Consider the following 27910-nt stretch of genomic DNA (forward strand, 5'->3'; position numbering starts at 1 on the left):
GTTTCCCTCTTTTACCTGTGATATTCAATTTGGTAATCAAAGCAATCTAACAAACATTTACGTTTAAGCTTCTGTTCCTAAAATAATATCAATATTCCGATCTACAACTAATCTATAGAAAAGCCAAAGTCCAAAAATTTCTGAACATGGACCCCCACACATCGCACCCGCTTTCACTTGTGTAACTGTCCATCTCCTTGAATTTTAACGGCTGAAAAAAAGTTCAGACATAAAAATTGATACGAACGTGCTAAGCTTGATCAATCAACAATACGAAATTTAAAGGCAAAAAGTTACAATTCCGGGGATAGATCCAGGGACCTCCCACTTCCTGTTACAAAGTATGTCAATCAAAAATAGAAAATTAAAGTGCAAAAAAAAAACAAAAAATAATTCATTACTCGGGGATTGAACCCGAAAGCTCGTGATTGCAAAGCGAGCGTATACCAAATGAGCCACGAATGGTCATATGTAATATGGAGAAATTAGACTACTTATTCTCGAGAAAAACCTAAATATCTAAATACCCTCTAAACCAGCGTTCTAAAATGTCTGAATTTTTCGGAAATCACTCTGTAAGCATGTCTCACAAGGAAGAAACTCTTATGATAACGATACGGCTATTTGTTTAGGCGCGACTTACTATGAATCCGCCATTTTGAAAAAAATCCAAAAACTGGATCGACAAAAAAATTCTATTTAGTCATAGAATATGGTCATAAAATTTCACGCGAATCGGTTGAGAATTACGACCTGTAGAGGAGAACATCCGGACATACGAAAGCAGATTGGCCGAGTCAAAACGTAGACCTACGCTACGCTTCGGTCAATCATCCGTTACAAAAGAAATAAAAGTTTTTAAGTACTTAGTACTTGTTTTTAAACACTGCCACGGCCAAATAAAAAATTAGGTAAAATACATTTAATAAATAAGAAAAAATAGCTTACATTGGCAACATGCAACTTTTCAGAACTATGTCGGCCATATGTAGGCTACTAGGTATGTAACAATTTATCCCACAAAAAAATAATTCAATATTTTTCCCACATTTCGATAGATCTAAAACATCCAGTCAGTAACACTTGATACTGCTTGGCGGAACCGAAAGAACATATATAAAACAAGTGTGTATGTCGTTGTCGGGTTTATGTGTAAACGGGTTTGGAAAGTTGTGTCAATGACCCGAGCCGGTGTGGTGACAGCATTTCGGACGTCTGGCCGCAAACTTCGAAAATCGAAATTCGTGTAGCGTCCATCTTGGTGTCTCTAGTAAAACAAGTACTGTAGAAATGGAGATGCGGTTTTCGAATTTGGAGCAGCCGCCGAATAGAATTCGATTTTCGTTTTTCGCAGGCATTCTGTACGCAATAACGAAGCCGAATCGAGAGGAGCCACATTCAAAATCTCTTTCTCTTTATATCATCTCAAATTCAAGCCTTCACTTTCGCTGTCGTGTTTTAACGAATTTAAACTGTCATTTTAATGTAAAGACAACATAGACAACGTCACCAGTCACCTCTTTCGTAGCCGCTTATTTTTACCGGACTACGCCGAAGACGTAGGAGGATTATGATTTTTATAGCTTCCGTACATTTAGGTATTTACCTAAGGCAGAGTATTTTCTCCACAAGTAAGAAGTAAGTTCGGACGAGCGATGATATTGAGGGCCATTCCTTTAAAACGTCTACTTTGTCGCATCGTGACGTGTATGCTACCTACCTAACCTGCTGAAATCTGTATGACCTATATTAAACCGTTGAATTAAAACCTTTTAATGAAACAGGTTTGAACTTAGCTAAGTTCAATCATGTCAAATATATCGGCTACTTAGCTTTATCAGAATAAGTGTTTAAAAGAAAGCGCCACTACAACTGACACTTCTATAATGCCCAGTGATATGAAATTTTAGAAATGTTGTTTTAAATGTGTCAGTAGGTACTTAATCATCACGGGTGAAAACAACCAATTAATTAACTTGAGAAAACTTCCAAGTTTAAGCATAGACAATGGAAACAAAAGCGTAATAATTGCAATTAATTAAGTATTTATGTACCTACTGCTATAATTGTATCTCTTATGCAATGTGATATAACTGATAGTGGGTACCTAAAACAATGCTCAAAAAATACCATTATGTGTAAATTATCCGCTCTCACTATCCATCTTTCTAACCGTATGCACCTCAGCAAGTTCGATATTCAAAATAAAACAAAAACATTTTTGAAAGAAAAGCGTACTGGTATATTATACGTGACACCATTTTATGAACAGTTCGAATAAAGCTAAGATTGCTAAGAAGCTGATATTTGGCGTGATAACGTTTAATAACATAGCTTTAAATTCAACGGTATATAATACAGATTTCTGCAAGTTATTAAGGACACGTAGCTGCCATACGCGTCACGTCACGTCCCCGACAAAGTAGATCTTTTTGTGGAATGTCATCACAAATTGTATATTAACTATCCCAATCTTCTTCCTCGCGTTGTCCCGGCATTTTGCCACGGCTCATGAGAGCCTGGGGTCCGCTTGATAACTAATCCCAAGATTTGTCGTAGGCACTAGTTTTTACGAAAGCGACTGCCATCTGCCCTTCCAACCCAGAGGGTAAACTAGGCCTTGTTGGGATTAGTCCGGTTTCCTCACGATGTTTTCCTTCACCGAAAAGCGACTGGTAAATATCAAATGATATTTCGTACATAAGTTCCGAAAAACTCACTGGTACGAGTCGAGGTTTGAACCCGCGACCTCCGGATTGCAAGTCGCACGCTCTTAGCGGTAGGCCACCAGCATGGCAAAAATACTAAAGCACACAATAAAGTTTTTTGCCAGTCAAGTTCACTGACTGTCATTACGTCAATATCCTAAGATTAATATCGCATATCGTCCGAATACGGCAGACAATGCTATAATCAGGCTTAATTATGCTACCATAACAGAACAGCTACGTTCGCATGACGTATTTTGGCTGCGAACCTGGTGCCGCGTTCCGTATATGCCAGTCCTAAGCCAATATCACGGTGTGTGTAGAAATGACAGTAGTTTAACTTAATAGAGCCCGTCTAAGCTGACTTTGCAACGACTTTAACAGAACAAAGTGAGAGAATGTCATTATAAACGCCATATTTTCATATTCGACGTAGGAGGTATAGCTGGCGGGACTGAACAGATACAGTAAATGTTTGATCCACGCAAATACTAGTTTATCAACATTTTAATTTTAAATATATTTTTTAAACAACTAAAACCTGGTTAAATATTGTTTTTAACGCTACCATATTTCTGTAGCTATCAACCGATCATGTTTTGGCAATAAAGTGATATCACGTTTTCATAGAAATTTGACATTAGTAACCACATCGTCATACTCTGTAATTGTAAATGCCATGCAGCTAGATTTAGCTTGCTCCGACTTTAATAATGGAATTATTAAAGCTTATCGACGACCGGTCTGGCCTAGTGGGTAGTGACCCTGCCTACGAAGCCGATGGTCCCGGGTTCAAATCCTGGTAAGGGCATTGATATTTGTTCCTGAGTCATGGGTGTTTTCTATGTATTTAAGTATTTATAAATATTTATATATTATATATATCGTTGTCTAAGTACCCTCAACACAAGCCTTATTGAGCTTACTGTGGGACTTAGTCAATTTGTGTAATAATGTCCTATAATATTTATAATGTCCTATAATATTTATTTATCACAAACTAAGGACATTTATTTATAGTTATGCACAATATGGGCAGATTGATAACATAGGAATAGAAAAGCCTAGTTTGTAGAAAGGTTTTACGTTACAAACTCTTTATTGCAAAACAACGTGATATTGAACTTTTCTTTTATTAGGTCACAAATGAACAAATATTACTTTACTTTTGAGTGGCAATAACGTGAATACACTAGATACACAGGCCATGTAGACGATTTTAAGATCCTATCAGAAGAAACAGTCGCGTACCTGGAAAGGGCGAAATTCTAACTATAAGTTTCTCTATGTAATCCAGTGACATACATATGCCATACGATAAATAAATAACGTGAGACACTTCATTCGTTTCTTGTGTGTTTGTCTGATCTAATTTCTTGTCTTTTAATATTAAAGTCTTGAAGACCCTTTACATCTCTGGATAATTTAATGTGTTTTTTTTTTGTCTCTCAGATGTGCTAATTTTATTAGATTAATTAATGTGTTTATCTGCATAAGATAGGTACCTATCTCTTTTATTTATACATATAGGTATGTGTACAATTAATACTTAGTGCATGAGTAAATATACTGCTCGCCACAGTTCGACTGTGCCAACACGTATTAATGACGTTTGAATCAATGCATCGATCGTCTCGAACAATCAGTACGCTTTTAACACTTCCTCAAACGACCCTGTATTGTAAAAAATATTCTAAATAGTTGTACAGTTCAACAAGGAAACTAAAAAAAAATAAGGTTACGGATTAAAAAAAATTAGACTACAGATTAAATTACTTGCTTATCGTGTACTACTTATATGTTCCAAATTAATGCCCTAGTTTTTTTTATATGCTGTTATGAAATGTGATTGATTAGTGTTAGAAAGAAGATGAGTCCATTAAGTGTGTTTAAGAAGACACACAGACAGATGTAAGTTTAATGCACAGACAAAAGCTTTTATTTTTTTCTGTGGTTTGATGACTCGGTGTGCTTGACAAACATTTGTGTTTGATTAGTTTACGTTGATTATAATATGTATTTACTTGGACATCTATCTTTACTAGAATAGGTGTGGGAACACTTAAGTATGACAAGGTATTACGCAAACATATTAACTTTAATTTTTGTATAAGCTGCCTTAATCTGAAACTGTAAATAATAATTTTTTCTATGAGAAAAAAAAAATGTTCTGGAATTTACAATTTGAGCTCTTTGAAATGATATCCCACTTGACCTAGTCACTAGACTTTAAAATTTTGCCCCCTCTTTATATTGGGAATTTTCCATTTTTAATAAATAAATAAAAAATAATACTTTTAATGTGTCTGGGTTAATGTTTTTCATAACTATTCCAAATTTCAATCTCGAGATATTAACCGATGTGATAGACAGACAGACAGACAGACGGACGGACGGACAGAGTCGCACCATAAGGGTTCCTTTTGTACCTTGTTGGTACGGAACCCTAAAAGGCACCTAGACACCAAGCTGAGTAGAAACCATTTCTGAGCCTTTATAAAGTGTTTAATTTTATTTGTGTCGTGACATGTGTAAGTTAAGCCCTGAATAAATTTTATTCTATTATATTCTGTTCAAACTGTACGTCTCCAAAGCCGAAAGAGAATATCGTTATCTAGCTTTCAAACTTAAGTAGTTAAGATAGATTTGTTTTTAACTAGAAGGCTGTCTCTAAGTAATAGGTAACAATCATTGTTTCAAATAAAAGGATGAAGCCAAGGACAAACCACAATTTTCCCAAGCTCGCAAAACGAATAATACTACAGCTACAATTTAAACCGTATGTACATGAAGCAAGCTCTCATTTAGAATGTACAAGCGTGGATAATAGGCTGTTGTTATAGCGACCGGAGTGATGGATGCGGGCACATGGTCGCTAAATACAGACGACCCACTTGCCTGAGTCTGACACTGTTCTTGGGAAATTGCTGCGATATTATGCTATGTTATTAGATTTAGTACTGATATTCGGACGGAAAGTTTTCCGTTGTAACGGAAACTTATTTGAACGAAATGCCCCATTTCCAAAATTGAAATTTTCTTTATTTTTGAAAAAGAAACAGAAATTATCGGAAATTTCCTTCGTTTTGGAAATTTTCCACAGCTTAGGGTGTGATAATGGTTGATTATTATATCTTCTTAAGTTTATACCCATTTGAACATACACTGGATGACTTGACATAGTGTAGGTACTTACAAAAAATTACAAAAACAATCTGAAAAAATCATTCTATTGTCATTTTATTTTCTAAGTGGATAGGCAAAAATAAAAATTTCAGAGATTTACTATTCCAATCCCATTTTAAGCAATGTATAATTTAAAAGGTCAATCTCAAAATCTCATCATACCCAAATAGGTAATCAACCCATTTAAAATTGAATAGTTTCGTGGGTTCTTACGCAATTTTCAAATAGGTATTATTTAATCTCTAAACCCATTTACTTAATGGGCAGAATCTAGTAATAGGATTTGATATTTCGACGAATAAGAATACAAAGCAGGTATGTACATAAATAACATTTAACATTGTATTCAGAATATACTGTTAATTGAGTGAAGTTCCTCTTATTGCTCTCATTTTTAGGGTTCCGTACCCAAAGGGTCAAACGGGACCCTATTACTGAGACTTCGCTGTCCGTCCGTCCGTCCATCTGTCACTAGGCTGTATCTCAGGAACCGTGATAGTTAGCCAGTTGAAATTTCTACAGATTATGTATTTCTGTTGCCGCTATAACAACAAATACTAAAAACAGAATAAAAAATATATTTAACGGGGGCTCCGATACAACAAACATAATTTTTTGCCGTTTTTTTTATAAATAATGGTACGGAACCCTTCGTGCGCGAGTCCGACTCGCACTTGGCCGGTTTTTTATTTTCCGGCGTTAATACCAAAATCATTTGAGTTACATAAACTGACAAAAGTATGTTCAAGTTAAATAACAGTATGTAACATTACATTACACCATGGAAAAAAGTAACAAGCCTTAAGCATAAGCCTTGTTGCCCGATTTAAATTTAAAAATAAATAATTAAAATTCAGTTACAAGCATAATTACTCGGAGTTTTGAGTGCGGGGATGAATTCGTGTATTACAAATACAAATGTTTTATATCGCAAATAAAATAATAACATTGTTACATTTAAATGCTGGCACCCACACTAGGCCTACTGTGGGGCACATAATTTATGACTTTGTGTATTGTAAAATACTTACTGAACTATAAAATAAAAATAAGTAGTGAACTCCAAATGTGCTTAGAAAGTTAAAAGACTTTATGTTTTTACATTGGTTATTTATATGTGACCGAAACCGGCAAAACGGCCCACTTTGTCGCTTGCCATAAGGACGAGACTTGCTTATATCTTTATACGAATAACCTGTCAAGGCGTCCTTATGGCAAGTGACAAAGAGGGACGTTTTGTCGGTTTCGGTCACATATTTTGGCTAGTGTAAAACATACCCGCACCTAAAACCCCATGGTTATTGGTTATAAAGATGATATCAAAAGTGCCTATATATAAGGCACAATTAATCATATGATAGATCATATCGAGGTCTCGTCTCATTATAATTACCTACGGTTATGCACGCCTACAGTCATCCATGTTGTATACAAATTGATATACGTACATTACGCTCATTTACGCGTCTAAATTATTATTATACAGGGTGATTCATGAGACGTGAGCAGGACTAAGCCTACACAATCAGTAAATGTTAATGAATCGTTCACCATCATATTTAAGTAAAACAATCAAGCTTTTTATCTGTTATTTAGCTTTTTGTTAAGGACAAATTTGATTATCTACAATCATGGACACCCTACAACACTTAATTAACAAAGATAAAACCTCTTTAACCGTTATGACAGCACTTTGATTATGAAGAAAATAAAATGTCACACTTGAGTGAGATACGATTTTATAAAAGTAACCAGACTCTTCGATGACATTCAATTTGTCACTTATTATGGATAAAACAAAGAGGGTGACCATAAATATCGTAAATAAAATAAAACTCTTTTTTTTAACAGTAAAAATTAAATTAACGTTAATCTCACAAATACCTACTGGTACGAAACAGTTGCTGATAATTTACTGAATATGCAGGCTTGATCCTGCTCACGTCTCCTGAATCATCCTGTATAAACATGGTACAAGTTCCATCTTAACACGTGTCATGTATTGCTACTCTATTTTCTTTCGTGTGTACATAATTGCATCCATTTATGAAACTTATTTACAATGTTTACTTACAGATCATCAGAGATGATACACGTCGACGAAACTGACCCGGTTGGAGGTAAGAATCCATAACAATAAAATTGCTAATTATTTTAGGCCTTATACCTTTGGAATAAAACTCAAGAACAGTCAGTTAAATATCTCAAAGATGGTTAGTTAAGAACAACCTGCCTTAAAAGGGACTTATTGCAGTACCTACACGTTATTTCAAGATAATACTTTAATGTACCTACTCTAATCACATGTACGAGACTGCCTTGGTTAAGATCGTTTCTAATCTGGTTAGGCACATTAAATATGAGGTTATGAGATTCAAATGAAAAGTAGGTACCTTACGTTGGTTAGTCCATATAGGTCCTATATTGCTCGATTTACATGTCGTAAAACCATCGAAGTACAAGTCCGTAATTAAGTAACCTTAAGTACCAAATTCCTTTTTTGTGTTGCATGAGTTTTTTCGTCCTTTTATGATGTTGTGATATTGCCTTTTAAAAACTGCGTCATTCAAATATTAGTTATTCACACCTAAACGAAGATATATATATGATAGTTTTGAACCATAGTTCCATAGGGAGATAGATTCCACGCATACTTGGAAAATATTCAAGTTACGTCATATAGGTTACGATGAATGAAATAAACTTAACTATTTTTAATACCTCCATACTACGCCGTTTCACTACGCGCCTCTGAATCAGGTTTATGTACCTACTACTGGAACAGGGAGTTACGGAGTTATGACCTATTAATACACGTGTATAGACGAAAACAGGTTTATGTTACTGCTTGTAGAATTGAAACCATTTGGTTGATACCTTGTTTAATCGTAGGTTTCAAGTTCTGGGCGCTATAAATTATACACAAGAATCGAATTGAAATTGTCGTGAGACATAGTAATTTTACGGTTTCTTTCTCACCTCACGCATTTTCACGCTGCGCGGCGAGTGACAGTACGCGGCGCACAGCTTCGTGACCGCTGCTCATAGCGCTCATGCACTGATATTGCTTGAAAATGTGAAATATGTCCCGCGAGTGACTAATATACATTAATAAAGTGTAAAATTACTTTCATATACACAAGAAATTACTAATTGAATGTAGGTACCTAAGAGTTACTTTTGACTTAATGCAAAATAGAAGAACATAAGCTAATTTAGGTATTTGGTTAACTAATTGCGCTATGAGCTGTCCAATTTACGGACCGATTAATATTTTGTTTTTTTTTTTCATTTTTGACAGATTTTGATCAAATTTTCCGTATTCTGTACAACATATGAGCAATTTACCAAAATCTTCCCCTGATTTATTATAAAAACGTATAAAATTTTCGGAACTAAACGGAACATAATTTTTGTCCCAAATTGGAATTTCGTGTTTATCACTTTATTCCGATCAGAATGAGGAGCTCTTCCAACCTACCAAATGTTAAAAAATCGTCAAAATAATAATAATAGGCCCTTAAACCCTACACATGGCTCAACTATTAAAGTCCGAGTACATTAGTATATTTACTACTCAGCCGCAGTGCACTGATTCAAACTATGGTCATTTACTGAATGCATAAATGGCAATCATACATTGTGACATTGTCATAATCCTCATAAGGTAGAGCTATGTTATATGTTACTGATCCTTGTTTCATCAACATAATCAAGGACATTAATTTTACATGATCACTATTAACTTCTCTAGTTTATCAATATTTCAGAAGTTTTTATGAAATCCGGTGTAAGAGGTCAAGGCAAAGGACGTACAATGTAAGGAGTATAAGGGAAGCCGGTTGGCGATCTTTACCACAACGATGTTTTCGGAATTTTCCATCAACTAACTTGTAAACCCGTGATTGTACGAGGGTTGGCTTTGGTTCCTGACTATCAGTTATGATATGTAGCGCTAATCACGACACATTGATATGTCACGCCTCTAACAAGCATTTCCGCTACATACCGGGAAAACTAAGACAGATACTATGTAGAGTCAAATTTCTAACCCTGCATCATCTTGGCAAGCGGCAAAATGAACTAAACGTGAAATTCATGTCAATTTAATATTTTTATAAAAAAATATGATGTTCATTCTCAATGACGCTTGCACGCTCTTCTAATAAATCGGAAACAGTCAATCGAAGGGGAGCTATGATTAATATACAATCAATCGTGTAAAATATTGTCCATAAATATCCAGGGAGGAAAATGGGGACTATGTTTGTATGAAGAAGGGGTCTAAAACGTAGTGATTATATATGCTCTTTGAAGGGGTCGTCCACTATCCTCTTAGCTGCACGCTACATTTCACGCTTTAATCATCAAAGGTCTCATCACAACGCCATTCGTTTGTCACGGATCTTTAGAACAAAGTGCGTAGAACGAAACGTCACGCGAACGCCAACTGTGACGAATTAGTGCCTATGTCTAGCTGTTCAGAATATTAAGTATGTTAAGACAGCGATGGGAAAATTAGTTAATTCTGCACTACAGTATACGGCGTGTATTTGTATACCTATGACTACATAATCAAAAGGCTAGGTTTAGGTTTTTTTTTAAATCACGTCTATTATTTTTCCATATGAAATAATTCAGCAAGCAATATAATCACTACTTTGTTTTAACTCAAAACGTTGCATTTAATGACGCGTCGTCACAACTGTCACAAGAGACCATGATGTATGAAATACATATCTACCCCAAAAATTTCCAAAATTTAAAAAAATCTTTCAGAATTGTGTTATAGCAGTAAAACCTACGTCTAGTTTAAGTTTGTAGTTATATCAAAAATACACTGTATAAATACCTATTCACCTTTCATCAAAATCTTTACAAACTGCATCAGAAGTAGCTAAGCGAGCCCGGGCGTAACACCGCTGCACTGGCCCCATTCTTATTGCCCGTAAGGCCCGTCCCATATGCACTTTATTAACAATAAAGGATCTCGCCAAAATTTGCTGCAGACTGTACATACGAAAACGACCTATTAATGCTCTGCATGGTATATATTGTATCCCTAAAAAAGTGTACGTAATATTGTATAGATTATGTCATTCAATAAGACGCGTGCCTTGAATCGTAATGCCATGTTAGGTTAGATTTGACAAATCTGCGCGTCATCATGAATGACACGAACTATATCCCACAGAAAGTGTTATTCTTTATAATATTTAATATAAAAAAATCTAATCATAGACAGCGCAATTCACTCCGTCAATAACGTCTAGGTTCTTAGCTAACTCTAGCGCTACTCTAGAGATTTGGAACTATTATTTATAGGTAGCTGACAACTGGACACTTTTGCAACAGTTCTGCGTATGGAGATTGTATTCCTTCCCTCCACCGTCCATAGTCTCAAGCAGGGCCCTCACGATTGTCATTGTGACAGTGACAAGGTATATACGAAATGAAATGGTACTGAAATTAAATTCCTTGACCATACATACTTACTCTCGATTTTAATACTCTTTTAAATATGTCCTTACATCAAAGGATATTTCGATCATCATTACTTCATTAAATTGCTCGTTAAATCTTAATAGTCGAATGCGTCACTAAAATAAACAAAAACAGATCCTCGATATTTGGCAGGCGCGCGGAATTCGTCTTTATTTTCGACGCCTCTCGATAGGAGGAGGAGGCTGGTGAAGTCGCGATAATTTGCTGTCCATTATATTGATAATGAGGGCTCTTTATCATTTTTAAACGACTTTAATGAAGATTAGTAAATATTATGCCAATTACTGCAATTTATTTGCAGATAAATAAATAAATAATATAGGAAAACATTACACAAACCGACCGAAAAAGTCCCACAGTAAACTCAATTAGGCTTATGTTGTTTATATTGGACGACGATATACTTATATAATACAGATATATCAATACATAGAAAACTCATAACTCAGGGACAAATAGTTGTGACAAACACAAATAAATGCCCTACTTAGGATTCGAACCCGGGACCTCGCGCCGAATGGCGAGGCAGTATGACTCCAAATTCAAGAATTTCCCAAAAACTAAAAAAAAAACCTTCTATTTATAATGCATTAAATATGTATTATAAAAGAAAATAATACTTAGTGCAAATTTCATCTCAAATAATTAGTAATTTCAAACACAAAGACAAATAAACGATTAACGATCTAACTAACTCGTAACCAAAATTAGAAAGAATAAACCGACTTTTGCAGGCGTGTCATTCATTAAACATTTCATGTGATTATGATTTTTATACAAATCTTAAATTTTTGATGACTTTTGTTTACGTACCTTACCAATCGTCTTTTTACGTTACAGGATAAAAATAATGCAGGTCTGTAACAATCATTTTTTTAAACTGCTCTTATTTTACTCGTTCTAATGTTGGACAAGCTGTCGTCAACAAGATGTGACGACAGCTCCGTTCCTCTGTGATGATTATTAGTGACGGCGTTTCAAAGTATTCCAAACTCGACAGATGCTTAGCATGCAACTATGGAATGATGGCTTGCAGCGCATTCTAACTAGATTCAATGCATTCCGGACACAATAGCGTTCAGTCAGGGCCTCTATTCGATTCGCTGACAAAGACATGTCGCGCGATATTGATAGCTATTTATCTGTCGTTCTTTCTTGCGATATATCACAATAGCTATTATCTATCTACAATTCTACATACTGTCACTATCAGATACGCACGACAAATAATATGTCCGAAACGAGTGCGGCGTATTTTAGCGAAAGCCACCGCCTGAACCACCATCTTGACGAACGGAGTTGAATTAAATAGTAGAATTTTTTATATAGATTAAGATTTAAAAAAATCTTTAAAGCAGGATACAAAGTCTTTTTGACCGACTAACAAATAAGCACAGACAGTTCGAATGCAAATAGAAAAACTTTGTTGCAGGCTGCGCTGTTCCACCGCCTGACACAGGTCTAACCTTCGACAGATGTACCAAAAATAGATAACACTGCACTGATTTTGACGTGACAACGTGTGGAACTGCCATGACAAACATCATATTTTTTATGTTTATAGGTATTTAACGTTAATGACGGTATTTCCGCACTATATCATTGCAAGACTTAGTTTGGTCTGACTCGCGATCGCAAGACAGAAGCGCTATTAAAAGATGCACGTGCTAGTCACATCGTGGCCAACATTCCAGTATAGTCTGTGTACTAGAAGGTCGAACGCTATACTTAGACAAATATCGATCTGATCGGGATAGCTTGGAAGCTGAGCAAGAAACTAATTCAGACAATTTAGCCTACATACCTGAGTACGAATGCCGAAATATGTCCATTCATGAAACGGTATTCACCTGTTATAGATCTGTAATGACGGGATGCCAAAACAAGTGGCACTATGGTACTCATAAGCACAGCTGGTCGATTTACAAATCCGTGATACAAGACATCTATTTATCAATGTTGTTATGTAGCTATATATGTACTTTTCATGTCACTGTATGATGTTGATGTTGTGTTGATGTCACTTCAAATGTTGTATTGACTTGTTAAAGGGCCCTTGAGGCTTACTTACAGAATAAATATTTGAATTTTGAATTTTTCGAAATGCCTAAAGAACGTATTCCACATCTCCTTTCTTGGTCCAATGTGCATTGCGTCTCACTCTTTTATCAAGTAAAATGTGAAATGCAAATACACATTGGACTGAGATATAGGACAGGTGGAATACCTACCACCCTAAAACACACTTAGCTGTGGTATTGTTGTGGTGTGTTTTGGTATTTGCCAAATACAATACGGCTGTAAATCTTTGTTGGCTGATTCATCACGAACATTTCGGTAAATTGGTCAAAGTGTATTTAAGGCGTTAAAGGGTTCTCCATGCCTTTTTCCCTTAGTGGCTTAGTACATACCCATACTACTTGACCCATTTTTTAGAGAATTTTAACCCCCTCTCCCCCTCGGTGACCACCTGTAGTATATATCAAGACAGTCCCTCCCTCTAGTTTTCACGTAGTAATTCAAACGTTGTAACGTTCCCTAAGTAGGTAGGGCAGTGATGTAAACCACATAACCCTCTATGTAAGTATAAAGTAAGAAATGTAAAACATGAGTAATATGACGTATTTGTGTTTGATGATATTTCTAATGCAGTAACAGTAACTCAACATAGGAACTGATAACTTTTTGGTCATTAATCTATACGTTATGTCTTTGCAATAACATTCAAGAATTGTTTGTTAACAGTATACTTAAACGATGGTACCGTTCCGACATTTTAGTCATGCGCGCATACTCAGCAATATTTTTTAATTTTTCGATGCAAAACACGGAATGTCGTAAGTTAAGAAAATAATGCAAAAAGAAAGGTCAAAGGTTAGTAGGAAGGTTTTGAGTTAAGGCTTAGATCTTTTTGAGATGCAATGTGTCCCGATGTTTTTCCTCAGCCGAACAATTAAGCCCCCGAATTAAGCGGGAGTTGGCGGCGGTTGAGCCCGGCGAGACAAGTGCAGGATCGATAACCTTTCTGAACCGTGTTTTGTCTGCACGCGTTGCGCCGGCACTCGGGCGCGTGTCACACCGGCCCAGACGAACGTTAGGAATATAAGGAACAGAAAGCCTACCGCTAACATCAAAAAATTTAAAACGTTATCGGCCTGTCTATACTCTTGAGTATTCGAGCAACAGAGAGGCAGATAACGTTTTCCGATATTTCGATGTTGGCGATAGACCCTCCTGCAGATCTCCGCCAGAAACGTTTGTGCCTGATTCCCGCAATGCATTGTCAATTTTGTTCATCAGGCACATCGGCCAGTCAGATCTGACAGACACACACATGATAGATCTCGCACTGAAATACTGAATTAGTTTACAATAGTTTATTTATCTTAGAGTTTAAAATTTCATAAGGGCGGCCACATTTGAAAATACTTTCGGGTATTTAGATAATTATGATTACTTCAGTAACTAGGTATTATTAATTCAGTAAACTACGCCTAAGCCCGTAGTTAAAACATCACATACGTCCTTAGAACATTTAACCAACCGGAGTCCCCTTTAAGAGCTTACCCCTCTATCGAAAACCTCGGCCAATGGTAATACTCACGTCATACTAATTGTATGGACTGACGTTTGTCGGACATGGCTATTTGTACGTTACGTGCAAATAGCCATACATTTGACGTGCCCATCCCCCGCAAAAATCGGCGGACTGTTTTGTATAGAAAATTACAGACAAGGCGTCTCCAGTTGGCTAAATGCTCTACGGATACGTCACATACATGTTTTTGAGATACTGACGCATGCGTTTAAACCACCGAAAATTAGTCGTCATTAGACCGTAGGTTTTTTTTGATTATGGCATAAAACGACCTATACGAGTAGGTACATCACAATATTTTTTTTATCTTTAGGTCATCATAATAGCTGTCACGTAATTTGTACTGAATTGTCCAAATCCTCTTATAAAATCCGCGCCAACTTTCGTGAATCAACCTAACGCTCTACAGTACGGTGTAAGAGTAGTCTAATTAAATGCTATAGTTGAACGCACCGCGGGCGCCGGCGTGTGACGCACCTCTCGAACTATGCACGTGGATAACTCATTGATCACCTACATACCTGTATGACCTATACACGCAAGTCCCTATTAAAATATCACTCTGCCTGTCTATTCTGTCTGTCTAAGTCTAAAAATAATAATTTGAGTTCCGGGAAAGGACAAAGGCAGGCTTAATCAAGGAAGCTAGTATATCATTAGTGTAGGGCAATTTAGAGGAAAGAAGCCACTCTAAAATAATTTATGTTGCATTTTAGCATTCTATGACGCTATAATTGCATTGACGCAATCAGAGCAATACGTCCTATCAAATGCTGCGTTTAATTTGAGATTTCTCAGCAATACAGTATCGAAGAGGAATGGTCTCAAATGAACCTGTGCAGTTATCAATTACCTTAAGTACTAATTATAATTAATACATTCATACAGTTTTTAGAAGGTTTAAAACGGGTAAATACATTTTACAGGTTTTTTGGAGGTAGAAGACATAGACATAGACATATAATTTATTTATTTAACACCACATTGAAACATGTTTACAGGCAATACTACAAAACATTACAAGCCTTAAAATGAAACTTAAAACATCCAACACTTACTTAATTGAAATTATATTAAATGAAATCGACGCATTTGTGGTATTGAAAGATATTGAAAATGTCTGCCTTAACTACGCCACAAATTGCAATTTGTAAAAGGTACGTTGCTGATTATTTGTCCCATATCAGAAATGACACATTTTATTGATTACAATATCGTAATAAGCTAATAAGTGTACTCGTACTTACTTATTTATAATAACAAAGCAAGGGGAAAATCTTGAGAAGAGATTTTTTTTTTCAAATTTTGTGCGTTTCGACCGCTTTATTTTCGTGAAAACATGAGCGATGGCTATGTTTTCACACGTTTCGGTTTCCGGTCTTTTTGTCAAACCGCGAGTAAATTATCATGGCATATCCTTTCATTGGCTATGGACATGCTGTGAAGTTTAAAAGTATTAAAACATCATTATAAACTACGAGCTGTCATTACGGAAATTGTTTCCACGAAGTTCGAATGATATGTGACAATTTGCGCAGCAGATCAGACTATAGTAACAATTTATAACTCCGGATGAGATAAATAAAGTCTAAGAAAAAAAACCGGCCTCGAAAAAATCAAGAAAAATTTATGCTCGAATAGACGGCGATGTAGGTACCTTCGGCCTATACTCGAGTAGATGGCGACACCGTTTGATATTTAACACATATCAGTGAAAGAACATGGGTCAAATAGCCATATGTCATTCTGAGAGTTTTAGTCCTGTGCCGAAAGATGGCAGTAAATTTAGTTAACTACAAAATTTACTTTGACAATACGCCTCTATACTAAATTCTCTTCAGCAATAGTACTACGAAATACGAAATACATTATGTACGAAATGTCATTTGATATTTACCACTAGCTTTTCGGTGAAGGAAAACATCGTGAGGAAACCTGCACACATCTGCGAAGAAATTCAACAAAGGTGTAAGTGAAGTCCCCAATCCGCATTGGGCTAGCGAGGGGAGTATAGCCCGAGCCCTCTTGCACATGAGAGGAGGCCTGTGCCCAGCAGTGGGACGTAGGTATATAGGCTGAATTATTATTATTATTCTCTTTATTCATTGCATATCTTAGATTAGGTTTTTTTATAATATGAATATAAAAGTAAAATATAAAAACACTTACAAAACAATACAAAATACATTTAAACACATTATAAAAAACCTAACCTAGGGTGCCGCCAGCAGCGGGGCAAGGCCCAAGCTGCCGGTGGTCAGGGCCGCAGAGAGAGGAACCGACGTACTATACGCGTCGTGTCCAAGATCACCGCCTTCTGCATCTGACCCTTGATCCAACCACCTAGCGAGAGTCTCTCAAGGTGTTGGTCGAGACTCTTCGCTATGAGACCGTTCGCTGAAACGACTTTCGGGACAACGATCGTCGAATCAACATCCCACATGGCGGTGATCTCGTGAGCCAAGTCTAAGTACTTACTGGACTTGTCCTTCTCGGCTTTCACGATATTCTCATCATGGGGGACGGTGATGTCGACGAGCACGGCCCGGCGTTGCGATCGATCTATTATCACGATGTCAGGCTTATTGGCTACAATAGTCCTGTCAGTGATAATAGACCGATCCCAATAGAGCGTGGCACGACCATTTTCGAGAACTGGCGCAGGTGAGTACTTGTAGTACGGTACTTCGCGGTCCACAAGGCCATATAGAAGAGCAAGTTGCTGGTGAATAATCCTGGCTACGAGATTATGTCTGTGCAAGTACTCGCCGTTAGCAAGATGAGAACAACCGGAAATGATATGTCTATATATTATTATTATTGTATCTCCTTGGATTTCACGGGCCTATAAATCCCGGTCTTTTGATAGGCTTGCGTGGGGATATAGATCCAACACGTAGAGGCCTCTTGGAGAGCTTTAATGTCATGTAGAACGCCTGCTGGAACCCGTTCACGGGCGCAACAATAGACACCCATGAACCGGTCGCAACAGGCATTGGGACTATTGTAGTAAAGTGAACAGTATAACGGTCTATGGATTGAAGTTTGGGAGGACAATGAGACTGGGTTATTGCAAAGATATCCGGACACCTGCCATAACAATGTTTCCACTAGTTATCGAGGCAGGCGGTGACTCGCCGCCCACTAGATGGGCCCCTGAAAATGCCGTCGTGAAGACGACCAGGAGCAACACCGGTGTGAGCGGCTCAGGGGTGTAGAGAGGTGTACGCCGCTTTCTACCCAGTGGCTGATAACAGCCACTGTGCCAACTCGCGTCTTATGCAAGTTTTCACTTCCACCCCTGGAGCATTTAGCTCTAACGACTCCTCTCTGGACGGCCAATGAAGGCAAGCCAGAGCTGAGAGTCCTGCGGGTCCCCTTGGGGTCCATTCCGACTGACGAAGACACGCCGGAGACGGAGACCCTGACCGACTCTCGGGAGTACTCGGGTCCGTGGGGTCGTTACTCTCCAACAGCTCGCCACAAGCTGCCCTGCGGTAACAAGCTGCCCTGCGGTAACAAGCTGCCCTGCGGTATTATTATTATTAATAGTACTACATTAGTAGTCACTACACAAAATAGTAACATAAACGTGAACTCTTTGCAATAAGTAACTTAAAATAAAATAATAGCATGTATACGCGCGCATACAACAACTGCAATATTTTTATAGCATTCATTTACAGAAGAGCCTAATTTCAAAATACCGTATAGACCCTTTTAAGTAACAGAATATTGTTGACGTTATACAACTTTCAAAAGGCCCGGATTCCTCGCGTTGCGCTTACGCAAGTGTAATCCAGGCCTAAATCGTTAAATTTTACGAGTCGAGAATGCAGTCTTTATGACACTTTCTCAGCTAAACGGATAATAATCCGATATCCACCGTTGTACCTACACTATACGCTTTATTAAATTATGTCTCGAACTTTGTAAATCGTAACCCAGTTTTTCGAGATACTTAGATTTACGGTGTGTAGACATACCTCTAGTAAAAGAAAGTATACATGTCAAACTGTGATCCTTCTGACGCATGTTTTCTAGTTTTATATTAGATAGCGTCAAAATGGTCATCGCAAGCACCTAATTCATTTTGTGCTTTGTTTTTTATCCAAGACTTGGGGCTTAGGGATGGGAATAGGTGCATTCATTTAATCATTCCTCTCTGTCTCCGCCTTATGTATGGTGGCGGTCACGTAGCGTGGGGACAAAGGAATACAGAATACACTACTTAGATGTCTAAACATACAAGAGGCTTTTTTCTTTCGTAAGTCAGAAATCTTGCACACTTTAATCAAAGTGCTTCATAATATTAATTCTTTCCCACGCCTCGTCGCGACCAATGTTTTCAGGTTAGAAAAAACACTAAAAATAGATTGCATGTTGTCCACAGAGATAGAGCCACCATTCGCATACCGAGATGTCACCATCAAGCGCAGTACAGATGTCAACGACTTCTATGAAATGCTCTCGGAGATCGGACGGTGAGTATCTTTACGATCCACAGTTATCGATATATGATAAGCGTTAATTAGTTAAGTGTTACTTTCTGGAAATACTCATGTGGCATCAGAAATATTAATTCATCAAAAATTGCGAGATTTACACATGGAATAATTTCGGAAACCTCTCATATTTATGTAGGTACTTATGGGGCACTTTTCATTTCCACAATGAAACATTTCCAACTTGTTCCCGCACCTAGCACATCGTACTTGTACAACTACATATAAGTCCTATTTTATTTAATACGTGTTTTCTTTTTCGCTTTTTTACACGGTCACCACTAACGCAACTCTTTCACGCGATTTCGGTTTATTTTCGCAATTTTCTTATGTTGACTGTATAGCTTAAAAGCGTTTTCACATTGTCTCTAATACTGAGCCGATTGTGATTAATATAACCTGCCTTTTTGCTTCTATATTTTATTTAGTAATAGCAAATATAAATATGTGTATTTCATCCAATTTATTGGACATATTACTCATAAGTTTTACACCTATTATAAATTACGTCTAGTGTACATAGCAGCAGATGAATCAACGCGCTAAAAGTATCTGACGCCCTGAAATACTTTTCCAAATACAGATATATTATCTCTACAGTTAGCATTCAAAAGTATCTGTCACAGGCTAAATATTCTACATACAGAAACATCTATTTTGTTAAGAGAGAAGAATAGCTTTGCAATCCTAACGAAATAACGGTAATTTTTCTATGAAATTCCATTTCGGGGAGAAAACGATTTCCACTTTGAGTTGAAGTCGATCGCTTCAGCATAATATATTCTAAATTTTTTTTTTTTTTTTTAAAGCGAAACCTGTATACCTAGAATATATTATGCTGAAGCGATCGACATCAAAATCAAAGAGATTAGTTACAACTTAGAGGAAAACGTTTTCTCCCGAAATGGAACTTCATAGAAAAAGTGCCGTTATTTCGTTAGGATCGCAAAGCTATTCTTAGAAAACGGTAGAACTTTTGACGCGTAGATTGATCCGTTACTTTAGTTATGATGCTGAGTGTACATTGTTGACACTAATAATTATCTACACAAAACACATAGATACTGCTGTTCTACACAGATTAGATAAGTATTATCTATGTTATATTTTATTAATAAGTATGAATCAGGGCTGAACGGGTTTATCCTTATCAATACGTGCTGTATGGATAACATTGTCGAGTGCCTGAACACAATGACAACCGACACACATTCATTACCGACAAGTACGTCGATCATACTCGGAAGCAACTGCCTAGCCTAGCCAAGATGACAATAATTTTCAAAAAACGAAACGAGACGCTATTGGCTCTCTATCACTCTCCCATATTAGTGCGATAGAGGCAGATAGAGATAGAGTTTCGTTTCTTCGACATAGGGACTCCTACTCTGTGTGCAAGTTACAGAAAGAAATTAAGAAAACATTACGATCCCCTGACAAAAAAATATGACAAGTTACCGAAAGTTTTCAATGTGGAAATTTCGTAACTTTGGAAACTCTCCGACAGCATTTCAGTACTGGTGCCTACTGGTGGCAATATTTTATGGCAATAGGTAATAATGATAGTCAATCGTTAACGCGTTCACCTTCCAAATGGGAGACGGTGGGCTCAGTCAACCTTGCTGTAACGGTGAGTTTCTATTTACTAGTACTGGTACCGTAAAACCATCCAAGGAAGTCCAAAAGCTACTAACTATGGTCCAAAACTCGTTTATTATCTTCGTTGAGATATTTGAATGTTGCGGTTCTAAGGTGAAATAAATTCATAAATGGAAGAAAAAACGTAGACAACACCAAAAAGAAGTTTGGCATGAATAGTTAATTAAGTTAAACTTCTGGACCATAGTTGGATGTTTTTACGGTACTCTACATACTAGTTAATAGTTTTCGATGAAGGCAAACATCATGAGGAGTGAGGTAGCTTTGTGAAGTGTCCAATCCCTACTTGCCAGTGCAGGGGTTGTAGCTCATACCATCAGGATGCCTCTCCCTAAAGTGGCAGGCTGGTAATTAAAAATACGATGTGTTCCCGCTGGGGCAGATGGGAATAGTTTTAATTCCCATTTCTGAATCCTTCCCAACTGTGACCACCTCGGATTCTTCCTGGTCGGTTCCCGGCTTACTACGCTTGGTCACAGGGCAGGGAAGTTTTCGTCACGCGATTTTTTTTAACTTGCGTGAAAACTAGGGGGGTTATCTTAGCATATACTACAGGTGGTCACCGAAGGGCGGGAGGGGTAACTACAATTAAAAAACAAATAGGTCTCGTAGTATGAGTATTACTCCTATGTCATATTCTTTCAACCACTCTTCACATTCCAGGGGTAAATTCGGCACAGTATACCTGTGTCGAGAGAAGAGCACCGGGCTGGAGCTAGCAGCCAAGCTGGTGTCGGTGGCGCGGCGGGACGAGCGCCGGAACGTCGAGCGGGAGGTGGACGTGATGCGCCGCCTGCGACACCCGAGGCTCATCCAGCTGTATGATGCGTATGAGTGGGGGAAGCACATGTGCGTCGTGCTAGAGCTGTAAGTACGACTAGATTTTATTTTTCTTACTCTGCTAAGGTTTCGAGGTTGCTGAGTTTGGCCATTCGTGCAACAGGCTATTTTATAGTTATTTGTTATACAAGGGGGCAAAGTTGTTGTTTAACCGCTCGTGCTAATATTGATACCCGAGCAGGCGAAATATTCTAGAATTGAACCACTCTAAAGTGGAATCTTGAGTGTTGCGAGGGTTTCAAAGCACGAAGGTTAAACAAATTTGCCACCGAGTGAAACACAACATTTTTCACCACACCAACACAAGGAAAATATTTACTGTAAAATATCAAACAAAATCAAATCCAATTCAAATGAACGTTATTTAATATTTATCATTCAAATTCATCATTTAAAAGTCAATTCCACCAGCCAAAATAAGAAAACAACTCAAAATAAGTATCTGATTACTTTGCCTCAAATGTGGATAAAACGCAACTTTCTCATTCGTTTTTGAACAATTAAGAGAGCTTTTACCACCAATTTTTTTTTTTTCTGTGAAATAAGATGTCTGTTTGAAGCTAATATTATATAATTTTATGAAAAATGATAGATCTGGTACTGGTACTGGACTGGTAGTGGTATTACGCTACCAAACGTCACGCGTCAATTCAGATAATGAACATTGAACGTGCATTCTGTTTGCCAACTGTGAATCATACTTTATAATCGTACCACATGGGATAGCTGTCAGCACACTTAGTCACTTGTGTTATCCAAGTCCTTAAATGCAAAGCTAACCAAGGATAAAAAATAAGCAAACTTTTTTAAATTATTTGCAAATACAAGAAACTTGTGATAGTTATTTTCGGAAAGATTAATTTCTAGGTATAGCAAATTGTAGTGTAGCAAATAATTTGCTGAACACTGGCCAGGCTTTGGAATGCATTCTAAATTCGTTCATTCAATCGATCCGAAATAATCCGAGCAATCCCAAGGAATGAGTCACGGGAGAATAAACGATTTTGTTTAAACCATGTAGGTTGAGGTCGTTCGCACACAGAAAACTCAGCAGAAGTAAATATCACAGTGTTGCAAATCAACTTTCGTGAATCATTTCTTTCGTTCGTTCGCCTATGTATTTCGAATATGCAAGAGTGATAGAGAGGCAGACAACGAGATTTTGATTTTCGCGATAGGGAGTCCTTTTGGTTGCGGAAAAACACAGTCGATCGCTCTACCACTCTAGTTATAAATATTAGAAATATATTCGCCAAAGCCCAAGTCAAAAAGAGGCACGCAAAAATACAAAGAAAATATTGCATGTACATTATAATACTACCTACTTGCACAATAATCTGCTCAATAATTATAAAATAATAAAGGCCTGGTTTAGGCCAAATATCGCCTACGTGTTCGGCATCAGATATTCTTGTAATATTATTAATAGGCAGGATTCCAGGTGTAATTAGGTCGGTCGTTGACAGACGCCGACGACAGGTGTAACGCGTTCATTAATTTATAAATTTCACTTTTGTCCAGTATTTTTAGATAAGACGCCATCTTGAATATTTTAATTAGAAACATCTTCCGTATGTTACCTAGGCCTAGGCCTATGAAGCCGATGGTCCTGGGTTCGAATCCCGGTAAGGGCATTTGTTTGTGTGATGAGCACAGATATTTGTTCCTGAGTCATGGGTGTTTTTTATGTATTTGTATATTATATATATCGCTGTCTGAGTACCCACAACACAAGTATTCTTGGCTTACCGTGGGACTTAGTCAATTTGTGTAAGAACGTCCCTATAATAAGTAATTTATGTATTTATTATTTATTTATTTACATAATATATTCGACTACTACCCATCCTTTTTTTATAAAATCTTTCATTAACCATAGAATTTTGGTTCTAATTGATGTCTAGAGAAATATATGTACCTACACTTAATTAAAAAATATTAGATAGAATAGTGAGTTAATAAATGATTGATTCCCAGCCCTATCGTTTGGAATGCAGGATTACATGACGTCACTGAGTTTTTTTTTAATCAAGTGCTGGCTGGATGCCTTTCAAAGTTCAGACAAGATGACGTCAGCGAAATAAACACGAAACGCAGAATATTTACATTTAGAACGTGCATTTGATGCTAATGTTCATACGTCTGCAGGAATTTAATATATTAAACCCATGTTCCATGTAACAAGGTTTCATATGCTAGGTACGTGTCGAGAGAGATACAACTCGGTTTTAAATTATATTATCTTTTTTACGTCTCACTGACTGGTTGATAGTGTTGATACATTCATTGGTATTGAAGTAAGATTTGTCAGAGATATCATTCCGATCTATTTGAAGACTTTATTACGTGGTAAATAATGCTTATATTTCTGTAGCAACATCGTTACAATATTTTATACAGCTCATTGAGTTGTGGTTAACCGCACTAGTGACTGTTGAAATCAAATATGACTAAGTTTTTTCGATCAGTACTGTTTATTATTATTGCAATATTTTTCGTCGTAATACTGATTTAATTGATAAACTTTTAGCTGAGAATAATGCCTGTCTATTTATTTACCAATATTTTTATAAGTAATGTAGTGTGGCCCAGTAACTACGTATCAAAGACAATTGATTGTCCTATTAAAGAAAAGTCTAAGAAAAAAACGTGCCCCTTAGTTTGACAACGAAAACAGATGGCGTTGTACTGCGCCATATGTTTTGCGGTCACAGAATTGTCAAACGTCAACTTTTGACAATCAAAGTTACCGCAAAATGTATATATGGAGCTGCACAGCGCCATCTCGTTTACCTGTACAATTCGAAGCACGAAATTTAAATTTATTTTTCGCATATTATTCAATCTTTGTATCTTTGCTACGTATTGACGTAGTCAGATTACACAAAGACTCCAAAATGGTAACCGGACATGATGCGCGGCGCCGTCGACGGCGACGTACTGATAAAATTATCCGCGTATGCATCGTGACGCATATCGGCGTCAAAGTCAAGTGCCCCCTAAATGGATTGGGATCCGAGCGATCTTAAATTAGGTTCCCACATCCGAACTCTGTAGCTCTTTATATCTAACTAGGTGGTTATTTGCAATATAAATAGGTAGGTACCTAACGCTTATACGATGTCAAGTGATTACCGCACGTAAATCAGGTTTTTAATATAATCGATGGTCTACTTGATACACATAAGAGAACAAATTTAGGTACATTAGAGTAAAGCCATGCAAGTTTCCTTATATGGGTATTGCGAGCAGTATTAAAGAGGTTTTGCGTTGAAGCAGTAATTTTACAACCGATAACGATCGAAAATGTAAAGATACATATTAGAACCTAAGAGGCTTGAGAAATTTGTAGATAATAAGCTACATATAGATAAAATATAAATTCGAAGTACTTCTGAATCGATAAAATTACTTCACAATGGACTACATATACAAGTACTATAAGGAAATAATATACCTACCTAGTAATCAATAATTATATAAGTAAAAACAAATAATTTTATTACGAGTGTTGATTTCGATTGGCATATCCATATGCAGTTAACTGAATTATGTCTTAATTAAAATGAATGCAGCATTTTATCAATATTTCTTTACCAGCCAACTATCATACTTCCGGCTAGCAAACAAAAGGTTTTCCAAGTGGAATTTAACTACAGCAAAAAACCTTGCAGTAACTACTTATCTGTTAAGGGTGATTAATCTTGACAGCATGATATAAATAAAAGAAAAAAAAAATGTTATTTATTCAGGTATCAACCCATTACATTACAATAATATTTACCTACATACATGCCAAATATCAAATTAAGTTACTCTAAACTAAATTTGAAGCTATAATTAATAAATACGAATTAAATAGGTGCAGCAAAAATCTTGCTCATACAGTAGCAGGTTTCGTATACTACGTTAACAACAGTAATATAATTGGATCCAAAAACTTATAGGATAAGACACCAAGAAAGTACCATAGCTTAATATTTATTAGCAACAACAAGATCAAGGTATATTTTCATTCTGATCCCACTTCTGATGGGAATATTAGTAACCTCTGCGCCAGCTACCACGGTTTATTGCCTAACATTACTTATATACGTTAAACTAACGCGATAACATATTGTTTCTCTTCTAACTAATTTTAAATTGGTCGAATATAAAAGCCAGAGATGTGAAGAGTTTAAAACGGTAGCGTCTTTATGCGAGACGTCAAATGATGGCGCGAATATTTTGGCCCGTCGCCATCTTGCCGCTACGTAGCAACGGCTGCGTTCAAGATAAAAATCTACGAAATATACGTTTCTTAATAATTATAGTGATAAAAATCGCTAAAAGTGGGTCGAATTGGTGCACTAAGTTGTATGTAGGTAGAGAATGGCCCTGCTGTAGTAATTTTATCACACTTACTTACACTTGCCCTATTACTCCTAATGCGGTTAACTCACTGTCACCGCAAACCGCATTAGTATGAGATTCGCCTAACTGTGTATATGTGTAATTGTGTACCCACATACGAGAGTCGTAAACACATTCGAATTCCTGAAATATCCAGACGACTAAGCATGAGCATTGATATTTGCCTTAGCAGGAAACGACAACGTGCCAATTTATGTAATTTTGTATAATCTATTAGCCATACCTTAGCAGTCGTCATTATGTAATGGGGCAAGAATTAGTTTCTCCTTTGCCAACTATTCGTTAATAAGACTGAGAAACCCACGTGTTCCTTAATTTGGCCTACGCAACGCAGAACACTCGATTCAAAAGACAAACCGAACATGTGACCGCGGCCGGCAAAATGTCCTACTTTGTCGCTTGCCAAAGGACGAGATTTGCTTGTATCTTTACACAAATAAGCTGTCAAGGCGTCCTTATGGCAAGCGACAGAGTGGGACGTTTTGCCGGCCGCGGTCACTAATGTTTACTGAATTTTCGTAAACTATCATGACTTGTTTACCTATTCCCGGCATATATATATTTTTCTATAAAAACAAACCGCATGACGTCACATTCGCAATTGTAAACAAGGGTAGCCACAGTCAGCTGTTGACGTACGTTCATTCAAGATCATTCTAAATTTGAACTTCAATTCAGAAAAGTTGCGCGGGATGTTTGCGGTTATTGAAATATCCGAAAGCTTACCCTTACTTTACCAATGTTGGTTCCGTAAATGTTGGATTACATAGGTAATGAAATGTTGGGTACATTTTAGTGATTACTAGTACATTACCATTTATGTGCGAAAAGTAGAAAATTCGCAAAGAGTGGCGATAAATTACAACACGACCGAAGGGAGTGTTTTAAATCGACACGAGTTGCAAATTACCTTTTTGCACGTGTATTGTATGTACGTTTTACAATACATATGACCTTTTAAATTTTCGACATACTCTCGTATAGTGCTAGTTACCGCACTAGAGCGGTAAAGTAACACCATATGTACTATAAAAAATAATTATTTTGCTACTTTCATACTCTAAATCCTTAAAGCTTAATCTTCAGATGTTTCATAAAGAATCGTTTCATTTAACTCAGTCGTATTCCTATTTTTTTAGTTTATCATTCTGGGCCAATGTAAACACGACTGCAGTTAGCTTGATCTAACCATAAACAAATACTAAACAACTAGGTACGTGTGTGTAAATTCAGTCTCGATCACTTTTATGTGGCAGTAATTTTCTGTGCAGCGAAATAGGTCAAGGAGTAATATTTCGTAACGTAACCAACCGCTACGTCATCGAAAAATGACTAAGAATGACGCCAAATGCGTGGAAAGAATAATTGACTTTTTTACATTTATTTAGACCGAAATGGTCATGGCCTAGTTGGCATGGTATAGTAAATTTTACGTTTCCCAGTATGCTAAATTTACTTGAAAACAAGGTTAATTGCTAACAGTTTCATGTTGTTAC

At 36.9% G+C, this 27910-nt stretch overlaps 1 protein-coding gene across 3 annotated transcripts in view; it reads left to right on the forward strand.

The window, feature by feature from the left end:
- The window catches only part of LOC133524954 (striated muscle preferentially expressed protein kinase-like), a 50476-nt gene that overhangs the window by 12524 nt on the left and 10042 nt on the right, over positions 1–27910 (forward strand). For 2 of the 3 annotated variants that reach the window (XM_061861120.1, XM_061861121.1), the window contains exons 2-4: positions 7971–8014; positions 19391–19481; positions 21825–22028. In XM_061861120.1, coding sequence (XP_061717104.1) covers positions 7981–8014; positions 19391–19481; positions 21825–22028 — 329 coding nt within the window. In that variant the 5' untranslated portion in view covers positions 7971–7980. Of the gene's footprint in view, positions 1–4471; positions 4620–7970; positions 8015–19390; positions 19482–21824; positions 22029–27910 lie in introns of those variants that run through there. The other variant, XM_061861119.1, reaches the window with a different exon arrangement.

Source organism: Cydia pomonella, chromosome 14 (genome assembly GCF_033807575.1).
Source record: "Cydia pomonella isolate Wapato2018A chromosome 14, ilCydPomo1, whole genome shotgun sequence".
Lineage (NCBI taxonomy): Eukaryota > Metazoa > Arthropoda > Insecta > Lepidoptera > Tortricidae > Cydia > Cydia pomonella.